We start from the raw sequence: 10,460 nt of genomic DNA, 5'->3' as shown, positions 1-10,460 counted from the left end.
AACAAAAGATAATTCTAACCTGTTGGTATTCTGGCTGCTTCTTTCCCCAAAGCTGGAAAATAAAACGGTGATCATCACCTTCCAGGCAAGTGAATCTGTCTGCCCTAAATTTCCCATTTGCATTTAAAAGATTCCGTGTCAAGATTTCAGGAACCACCCTGAGCAGGAATAGGGAACGGAAACTCTGCTTTGCGAGAAATGGGTTCCACCTGCCTGAACGTATGAAAACTCTTTTATCAGTTCCTTTATGTTCCTTTAATTGCATTCAAACCTAACCACAAAGCAGTCATAGCTGGACTTTCTATATGTGTAAAATCCTTTGCTTCCTTGCTAGGAAGGAGCACAGGGGCTGATGAGCAGGTTGAGAAATGCTAGAATGTTTTATTTTGCTAGACAGATGCCGTGACTAACGCATGATACGGAAGTTAAGACTGTGCAGCTTTGTTTGGTAGCCTTCCTCTGAATCTAGTTTAGGCTGTTCTGAAACTACGTTGACCATGAATTATCCCAAGTAATGCTGTCTTGCATCAGTCTAGGTAAAATGTTGATCTGCCGCTGTTCAAAGTGTAAGAAGAAGAAATATAAAATGTTTGTACTGCATTATCTGTACTACTATCAGTAATTATATTAATAAATTACGGTGAACAAAGTTTGACAGTAACAAGCTATTCCGTTATCCCAGCCTTTGCAAAAACACGCAGTTCCTTGTAGATTTCCCAAAACCTCAAGATTGCACGAGCCGAATTTCTGTTGCATTTTTAAAGTGTGGTTTTTGATTTAAGAATGTAAGAACCTGCTGGGTGAGGCCAATGGTCCATCAAGTCCTGTTCTCAAAGAGGCGAGCCAGATGTCCAAATGGGAAACCTGCAAGCAGAACATTGAACACAAGGGTCTTCTCTTTTCATGTAGTTTCTGGCAACTGTTCAGCCTACGAACAGCCCAGCTTGCAGGTAACTGGGTTTGAGTCTTTGGTACTTTGCAGAGTTGTCTGCTTTCAGCTTGATGTGTCAAAAGTTGGGAAAGCCTCCTAAGGCAGGGGTATTCAAACTTTTTTCAAAGAGGGCCAGATTTGATGAAGAGAAGGGCCGTGAGGAGTAGACCTTTTTTTAGGACTGAAGTTGTTGAGGTTTTTTTAGATTCAGGTAGGTAGCTGTGTTGGTCTGACGCGGTCAAAATATATATTAAAAAATTATATATAACATATATATATAACATATATATGTTTGACTAAACATATATATGTTTGACTAAACTGCGGGAGGCGGTGGAAGACAGAAGTGCCTGGCGTGCTCTGGTCCATGGGGTCATGAAGAGTCAGACACGACTAAACAACATACACACACACACAAACACAAAATTGAAAAAATTAAAAACTGGAGCGGCTGGACATTTTAAAAATCTTTTATATATATTTCAAGCTTTTTTTAGGATTGAGGTTATTGAGGTATTTTTTAGATTTTTACCCCAGGAAATAAACTGCCACAGGGGCCAGATTAAACCAACTGGCGGGCTGGAGTAGACCCCCAAAACAGACTTTGGACATGCCTGCTCTCAGGGATTCTTCCAATGCACCTGTCGCCTAGGTTAGAAATAACACACAGGTCTTCATCCATTTCTACCTTCTGGGGAACTGCTTGAAAACAGTTCCAGACGCCCACAGAAGCGCCTGAAGTTCTTCACCATTTGAATCTACGGAAATTCTTTTGCTTTTGTTGTATTTTGGTTTCATACTGCGCAGGATTAGAATGTAGTTTCTGTGTTTTGTTGTTTGATGTGTGTATAGCTAGATAAACCATTTTGAGACTAACTAAAGTATTAAGCAGCAATTGGGGCAATAAGCATTAAACACCCTTTGGAAGCCAGATAGGCACACACATTAAGAATGGAAAAATGGGAATACTAGGGGCATTCAAGTAGCCTGGAGTAGCCCAGGACAAGAAGAAAAAGAAGAGAATCTGAATGCAGACAAAAAGCATGAAGTGATATCCTAGCAAGCTGGAACGTAAGCAGTCGAAATGATTGTTTAAAGGTAAAGGGACCCCTGACCATTAGGTCCAGTCGTGGCCGACTCTGGGGTTGCGGTGCTCATCTCGCTTTATTGGCCGAGGGAGCCGGCGTACAGCTTCCGGGTCATGTGGCCAGCAGGACTAAGCTGCTTCTGGCGAACCAGAGCAGCGCACGGAAATGCCGTTTACCTTCCCACCGGAAAGGTACCTATTTATCTACTTGCACTTTGAGGTGCTTTCGAACTGCTAGGTTGGCAGGAGCAGGGACCGAGCAACCGGAGCTCACCCCGTCACGAGGATTTGAACTGCCGACCTTCTGATCGGCAAGTCCTAGGCTCTGTGGTTTAACCCACAGCGCCCCCCGCATCCCTTAAATGGTTGTTTACTGTGCTCTAAATCCACAAAGTCCCATTGGCCTTATTCTGTTTCTTGAGCCCCAACTCAGACAACACCTTTGTGTAGACCATCTGTGATTATGCACCAATGACTGAAAAATACTGATGTGACTTTATAGGAAAATATCCTCCAACTACATCCTTTAAAAAACAACACCCCTTTAATATAAAATGGTACAAGTCACACCTTACACTGCTCCAACCACCTTGTGCTGCTCTCCGAGCAAACTAAACAAAAATAATTTTTTCATTCGAAGCTGCACATAATTGTCATGTGCCTTGTGCAATTTTCACACCCGCACAACAATTTTTTCTTTTTTTGCTTTTATGGAATTACCACAAATCAAGCGGCAGTTCCTACAAAATTATATCCTTGGGGTTTATTTGGGGGGGGGAAATCTTATTAAAAGTGATACAAGTTCAAATATGATAAAAATTACCGCAAGAAAACAGTTTTGGCAAGTATCGTTTGACTTCCTCTTCTTCCTCTTCCTATTTAGGAATGCTTACTGCAGAAGCTTCATTAAGCAAGATCGTGACCACTGCAACTCTTCTCATTAAATAGGTTCAAGGGTTTTTCAGAATAGCACAAGACTTGGATATAAATTCAAGGTTCCTACTGATCATATACATATTTTTTCAGTCCTTCAAAACGAATCGTTCATGAACAAGGTGTACATTAAAGTGAAACTACTAATTACAACTTGTGGAAGTAAACATAAATAGCAAAAGTACATACTTTATTTATTTATTATTTGTTTTTAAATCCCGACGTCCCAAGAACTTTCTGTACAAGCTATATGCAAGAGTTTTTTGTCTGTCCCGAAATTAAAAGAAAATAACGCAGTGTTTGCCGAAGCTGGGAAACTTCGAATTCCTGACAATTCTACGCCTTGATTAGAACAAGAAATAATAAATCTCTCCCCTTCCCTCGCTGCAATGGAATAAAAGCACAAGTTGTGTCTTGGCAACCGTTAAAATATTGAGGGTGGTGCAGATGAGCTTGTTTTGCTGAACTTTCATGTATCTCAGCTTCGAGCCTAGAGAGGTTTTCTCTCAACTTTGGGGTTTTAAAGGCATTTTCTTTTGCAGAGAAAATGGCAGAGAGAGAAAGAAAGAAAATAATAAATGGCCTCTTAATCACCACCAGTATTTAAATGGGTATCTGTAAGCTGTACAAAGAGACAGGCTGACTGGTAACATGTCAAAGGTTGTTCTCTTAAAATGCATGTCTACTTAAAAGGCTATAGCGAACAAATATCAGATAGATCTTCACCCCAGTGATGTGGTTTAAAGTAAGGAGCCAGACACTTTGTTGTATTAAGTTTCCCCCCGCCCCATCTGTACTGAGGGAGAGAAGAGAACGCATGATGCAAAAAGAGAATCGCCAGAGTTCCTTTCAGTGTGGTTCACTGTTGCCAGATTTAGCAATACATTGAATATTGAGGATTACTTGGCTATGTTCTAATCTAGGACTGCTCCAGGCAGAAGGGAATACACTGAAGATAATAAACGTGATTAACAACGGCACTACGTACACTGATTTTTAAGTTTGGCTGCCACCTGAAGGAAATGCTAACCTCCTATGCCCTCGTATAAGGCTAAGAACTTGAAAGGCAAGGGAGAGTGAGCAAAATCATTGCTTATGGCAAACACCTGCACCTCAGGCAAAGGAAATCACTAGCTCAGTCAACTCAGATCACGCCGCTTTTAAAAAATGTAATCATTGGTGATTTTTAATGAAGGCATGGCTTCGTTGACATTTTGATCCAAACGATGGTATCCAACGGTCCTGGAGCAAAGGCCATCTCGCCATCTTCTGCTCTGGACCAAGAGGATAATCTAGAGAGAAAAGAAACAATTAGCTAACGACAAAGAAACGAGGATACGGTTCAAGGGAAAACGCTTTCTGCTTTGTCAACGTTTGCAAGTCATCACAACCATTTCCTTCACTAAACGCACCTACTAATTACCATATTTTTCGCACCATAACACGCACCCGACCATAACACGCACATAGTTTTTAGAGGAGGAAAACAAGAAAAAAAAATATTCTAAACGAAACAGTGGATGTATGATTTTTGTGGTTCATGCTGTGGCCACAGACATGTGATCTGACAGTGAGTTTGGGGTAGCCCAATGCAAAAATCCTGAGGATCCATGTGGATCCATGCTTTGTAACCACGTTTTAAATGGGGAGGGAAGGAAAAGCACTCAAGGGACAAGGAATAGGCGTGGGGTGGGTGGAGAAGGATGCTGTTAATAATGCAGAAGAGGGGTATAAGCGGAGAAGGCTCCTCTCCTCTCCCGCTTTGCTCCTTTAAAGACTCTGCTTCTCTCCCTCCTCCACGTCTCTGAAAAACTTTGCTGCTATTTAGCCAGCTGAATGGGGAGGAGAAGGGACAGAGAGCCTGCTTGCGAAAAACTTTGCTGCTATTTAGCGAGCTGTTCTCTCCCTCCTCCCCGGCTTGCTGAAAAAAACAGCTCCGGACTCGTGTTAGCGGCTCCTCTCCTCTCCCGCTTTGCTCCTTTAAAGAAGCAGGCTCTCTGTCCCTCTCTCTTCCCCACTCAGCGGCTCTTCTCCCGCTTTGCTGTTTCAAAGCGAGCCACCGAGGAGGGATGGAAGGGGAACCATGGATCCTCTGCTCACGACAGCAGCAGATCCCCCCGCCCGCCACCCGTAGGCATTCGCTCCATAACACGCACAGACATTTCCCCTTACTTTCTAGGAGGAAAAAAGTGAGTGTTATGGTCAGAAAAATACAGTAGTTTCTGGGCACAATTCAAAGTGCTGGTTTTGACCTATAAAGCCTTAAATACTCCACGGACTGCATCTTCCCATATGATTTGACCCAGACCCTGATGTCATCCTGTCATGCCCTTCTTCCTGTACCTCCTCTGCGAGGTGTGGAGGGGGGCTGCATAAAAATGGGCCTTTTCTGCAGTGGCTCCCCAGCTATCCCAATATGATGCACTGGAACCCTTCTTAATTTAAGATTTTCAGCTTTGCAAGCCTGCATTTCCCAACTTGCTGCATTTGCCCTGACGGAGAACACGGGCATCTGTATATTTGAAATGCTTATGAAAATATTCCCTGTTACAGTAGAACCTCAACTTACGTCCCGCTCTACTTAGGCCCATTCCAGGTCGCGACCGCGGCAAACCCGGAAGGAAACACCGGGTTTGCTGCGATTCGCGCACGCGCAGAAGGGGTGCTATCTGCACATGCGCAGAAGCGGTTGCCGCCTAATGCGCCTGCACACAACAGTGCTTCTACCAGCGACCTGTTTTGCCGTAAGGATGGGCCTCCGGAACAGAATGTGGTCGTGAGTAGAGGTTCCACTGTAATTACTTTGGAGCTTTTGTTGTATATCTTGTATGATAATGTCTTCTATTCCCCCCATGGTATTATGTATTTGTGCATGAGTTTTGAATGCATTTTCTTTTGCACGCCACTTTTGAGTACAAATTTGTAGAAATGGGGTATAGAAGTCAACTCATGAGAAGATTTCCAATTCTGTTCAAACACCTGCGTTGCGATTACTTGCAATGTAATGTAAAACTGCCAGCGCAACTGCATACAGTGGACGCTCGGGTTGCAAATGAGAACCGTGCGGGATGCACGTTCACAACCCGTAGCAATCGCAACCCGCAGCAGCGCGTCTGTACATGCGTGGGTTGCGATTTGGCGCATCTGCGCATAGTGCGATTTAGCACTTCTACACATGCGCGACCCCCGAGACCTGGAAGTAACCCGTTCCAGTACTTCCAGCTTTTGGCGGGTCCATAACCCGAAAACACGCAACCTGAAGCGTCTGGAACCCAAGGTATGACTGTACTTATACTGCAAAGGTAAAGGTAAAGGGACCCCTGGCCATTAGGTCCAGTCATGGCCGACTCTGGGGTTGTGGCGCTCATCTCGCTTTATTGGCCAAGGGAGCCGGCATACATCTTCCAGGTCATGTGGCCAGCATGACTAAGCCGCTTCTGGCGAACCAGAGCAGCGCATGGAAACACTGTTTACCTTCTCGCCAGAGTGGTACCTATTTATCTACTTGCACTGGTGTGCTTTCGAACTGCTAGGTGGAAGGAGCAAGGACCGAGGAATGGGAGCTCACTCCGTCACGGGGATTCGAACCGCCGACCTTCTGATCGGCAAGCCCTAGGCTCTGTGGTTTAACCCACAGCGCCACCCGTGTTCCATCTTATACTGCAAAACCATAACCTAAAAAGGCGGCCTACCTTTCTTTTATTGTGATACGTGATGTAAACAACAGCTACCAAAAAGGCAACGATAACCAGATGGAAAAAGAAATGGCTATCCTCTTCCAGCTCCGAGGAAGAGGTGTCCTTCATCTCGTCAGGAAGCAATTTCTTATTTTCATAGCTGTGCATGCTGTCCAACTCTTCCGTAAACTCCGAGATGCCTTGGTCGTCTTGATCGTCAGACGCCATCCCGTAGGGGCCGTAATAGTCTGCAGGATCTGCCGTTCCTTTGGCCGTTGGGAGGAAGCTAGGAACGTGGTTTTTGTCCACCGTGTCGTCCACCGTGTCATCTTCGTTAATATTGGTATCTTCCAAAGTATCAGCATCTGTTTGCAAAGTAGGAGTCGCAGAAGCTGGCGCCGCAGAGGTTGCCTGCTTCCCTTCTGTTGCAGTTGGCCCAGGCAACACAGAAGCCCCGCTCTTCGGAGATGTTGGTGGCATGACTTCATTTGTTGTCGTCCTTGTTCTGTCCTCAGTGGCTTTTGAACCAGACGGTAAGTTGTGAGTCGTGGAACTGGATGCCGAGACATTTACACTCTCAGAAAGCTCTGCCTCGGTTGTAGTGCCTGGGAAAAGGAAATAAAAATCAGGATAATCTGGACTTTTGAACAAAGGTTCTCATGGTGTATCTTGATTTCACGAGGGGTGTCAATGATAGTACAGTGGTACCTCAGGTTAAGTACTTAATTCATTCCGGAGGTCTGTTCTTAACCTGAAACTGTTCTTAACCTGAAGCACCACTTTAGCTCATAGGGCCTCCTGCTGCTGCCGTGCCGCCGGAGCACGATTTCTGTTCTAATCCTGAAGCAAAGTTTGTAACCCGAGGTAATATTTCTGAGTTAGCGGAGTCTGTAACCTGAAGCATATGTAACCCGAGGTACCACTGTATGGTTTGCGGACTTCATTCGTTCCGGAAGACCGTTCTTAAACCAAAGCGTTCTTAAACCAAGGCGTACTTTCCCAGAGCAGCAGGGGACCCGGAAACTACGACTAATCCAGAATGTGGCAGCTAGACTGGTGACTGGGAGCGGCCGCCAGGACCACATAACACCGGTTCTGAGAGATCTGCATTGGCTCCCAGTACGTTTCCGAGCACAGTTCAAAGTGTTGGTGCTGACCTTGAAAGCCCTAAACGGCCTCGGTCCTGTATACCTGAAGGAGCATCTCCACCCCAATCGTTCAGCCTGGACACAGCCTGGACACAGATCCAGCGCCAAGGGCCTTCTGGCGGTTCCCTCATTGCGAGAAGTGAGGTTACAGGGAACCAGACAGAGGGCCTTCTCGGTGGTGGCGCCCGCCCTGTGGAACACCCTCCCTTCAGATGTGAATGAAATATGCAGCTATCCTATCTTTAAAAGACATCTGAAGGCAGCCCTGTTCAGGGAAGTTTTTAATATTTAACGCTGTATTGTTTTAAACACTTGGTTGGGAGCTGCCCAGAGTGGCTGGGGAAACTCAGCCAGATGGGCGGGGTATAAATAATAAATTATTATTGTTATTATTTAGGCAGAATGAAAAGCAGGAGCGTGGATTATTTCCTGACAGCACAGGGAGAAGTGAACTGCGTGTGATCTCAGCTGCACGCTGCATGGGCACACTGTCCATTGCTTATTTTAACTAGGGTTCAACGTGATGCACAAGCCGGGTCAAAGAGTTACACTGAACAGGGACAGTTGTCGCATTACAGCCGAAGCCGTTCTTTGTCGATTGAACAAATCATGAAGAGTTCGCTGAGAGAGACAACACATCAAATGAATGAGAGTGTGGCAGCCTGTCTCAACACTGTGAATTGAGGTGCCAATGTCAACAGAGCAGCTCTGGCGTATTTGCCCAAGAGATCAGCTGAGCGTATGACCATGCGCTTAAGAAGTAGGAATGCACAGATCTGGGGGCAAATAGCATGCAGCGAAATAACGTTAACTACGGAAAAATACAAGGGTTTTTCACCAAGGCGGGGTGAAAGTGGCTTGAGCTGCCACGATGCAAGCTGGAAAAGTCTCGTGATGCCAGTTGCTCAAGGTATCTCCCGCCTTCCCCGCATTCCACGTTGATGCAATTCTGCCACCTGAAAAGTTAATGATTGGCTCTGAATTGGGGGGGGGGGAGGCTAAGCAGGGGCTGGGCTGTTCAATGGGCTTTCCAATGCTGTGTGTTGCTGCCCGTTACTGAAAGGAAAGGCAGCAGGGGGCTTGGCACTGTGTGGGAGCAACTGGGAGCAGCAGGGTACCAGGTTGGCTTTGGTGCGAAGCCAGCCCTGAGCACCCCACTGCCTTCACCCTCCCTCTCTGTGCCCAGCATTACTGAAAGATAACCTCACCCCAAAATACCCACGCAACTGCTTCGATCTGCAGAACCGGCTCTGTTACAGGTGCCACACAATACCCATTCTGCGTTGGTAAGAAATAAATCTTTTACTGTGTCAGCACCTACACTTTGGAACTTCCTCCCTATTGACACCTTCCCTATACAGTGGTACCTTGGGTTACATACGCTTCAGGTTACAGACTCCGCTAACCCAGAAATAGTACCTCGGGTTAAGAACTTTGCTTCAGGATGAGAACAGAAATCGGGCTCCGGCGGCGCGGCAGCAGCCGCAGGAGGCCCCATTAGCTAAAGTGGTGCTTCAGGTTAAGAACAGTTTCAGGTTAAGAACGGACCTCTGGAACGAATTAAGTACGTAACCAGAGGTACCACTGTATACTCTTTTCAGCGCCTGCTAAAAGCTTTTTCATTTACACAAGCATATCCTCTTTCCTTTCTGAGCAAGCAAGTCGCTCATGAAAAATTCTCTTATTCAAGCAGAAAGAACAATGTGGCAATGCAGTTTAGCAACACCATGCCTAGCTATCCTCCTTTATAAAAATATTTATACAGTGGTACCTCGGGTTAAGAACTTAATTCGTTCCAGAGGTCCGTTCTTAACCTGAAACTGTTCTTAACCAGAGGTACCACTTTAGCTAATGGGGCCTCCCGCTGCTGCCATGCTATTTCTGTTCTCATCCTGAAGCAAAGTTCTTAACCCAAGGTACTATTTCTGGGTTAGTGGAGTTTGTAACCTGAAGCGCCTGTAACCCGAGGTACCACTGTATACAGCTATATCTTTTTATACCTAGCAGTAAAATATAAAACTGTACAATAAAAACCAAAAGAAGTTGAAAACAGACATCAATTAACCACTGTGGAAGGGTGTATTCTTAATTGCTTGCCCAGGTTTGGCAGAAATGAAGTTTTCAACAAGAGTTTAAAAGCTAGCATTCTTGAAACAAAGAAGACAAAATAACCAGATCGAGTAGCAACACTCTTCTGGGTTACAAAATCAGGAAGAACAAGCCACAAGACAACGGCATAGGGCGAGGGAAAACGGTTGAGTATCCGATCAGCATTAGCAAAATATAATCTGAGCATAATTTCAGAGACATCTTTAAGGAAAGCTCCAGGTGTAAATCAGAATTAAAGAAAACGTCTGATATATGGAAAACGCACGGGCCAAAAATGGGCTAACATCACTTCCACTCTTTATAGCAACTTAACGTAGGAGACAGACTTCACTGGAAAAAATTAGAAGGCTTGGCATTCACAGTACTGCAGAATGGTGCACTGAAAAAACCCTCCTTCCCACTTGGGAATAAAAATGTTAACTAGCCAGTCACGGTATACCAAGGAGCAGCTGAACAGACGGTTCCTTGTTTGTACGGCACACCCTTTCCTATATGAAGCAGACGTTAGAATTTAGCACAGGAACCCAAGTAATACGGATGTTGAGCAAACTGTACGCGATAACTTAGGTAAAAGA

At 45.2% G+C, this 10,460-nt stretch overlaps 1 protein-coding gene across 1 annotated transcript; it reads right to left on the bottom strand.

Annotated features, from left to right (window-relative positions):
- Positions 1–3,124: 3,124 nt before the first annotated feature.
- Positions 3,125–7,257, bottom strand: LOC309326299 (keratinocyte-associated transmembrane protein 2). The gene is made up of 2 exons (XM_081834887.1): positions 6,644–7,257; positions 3,125–4,243 (listed from the first exon to the last, which is right to left on the bottom strand). Exons 1-2 carry the CDS (start codon positions 7,106–7,108, stop codon positions 4,112–4,114), a joined length of 597 nt encoding a protein of 198 aa, XP_081691013.1. The 5' UTR covers positions 7,109–7,257; the 3' UTR covers positions 3,125–4,111.
- Positions 7,258–10,460: the final 3,203 nt, after the last annotated feature.

This window comes from Podarcis erhardii (assembly GCF_964252035.2).
Source record: "Podarcis erhardii genome assembly, chromosome: 12".
In the NCBI taxonomy this organism is placed as follows: domain Eukaryota; kingdom Metazoa; phylum Chordata; class Lepidosauria; order Squamata; family Lacertidae; genus Podarcis; species Podarcis erhardii.
This window is presented reverse-complemented; position numbering and strand designations above follow the sequence as displayed.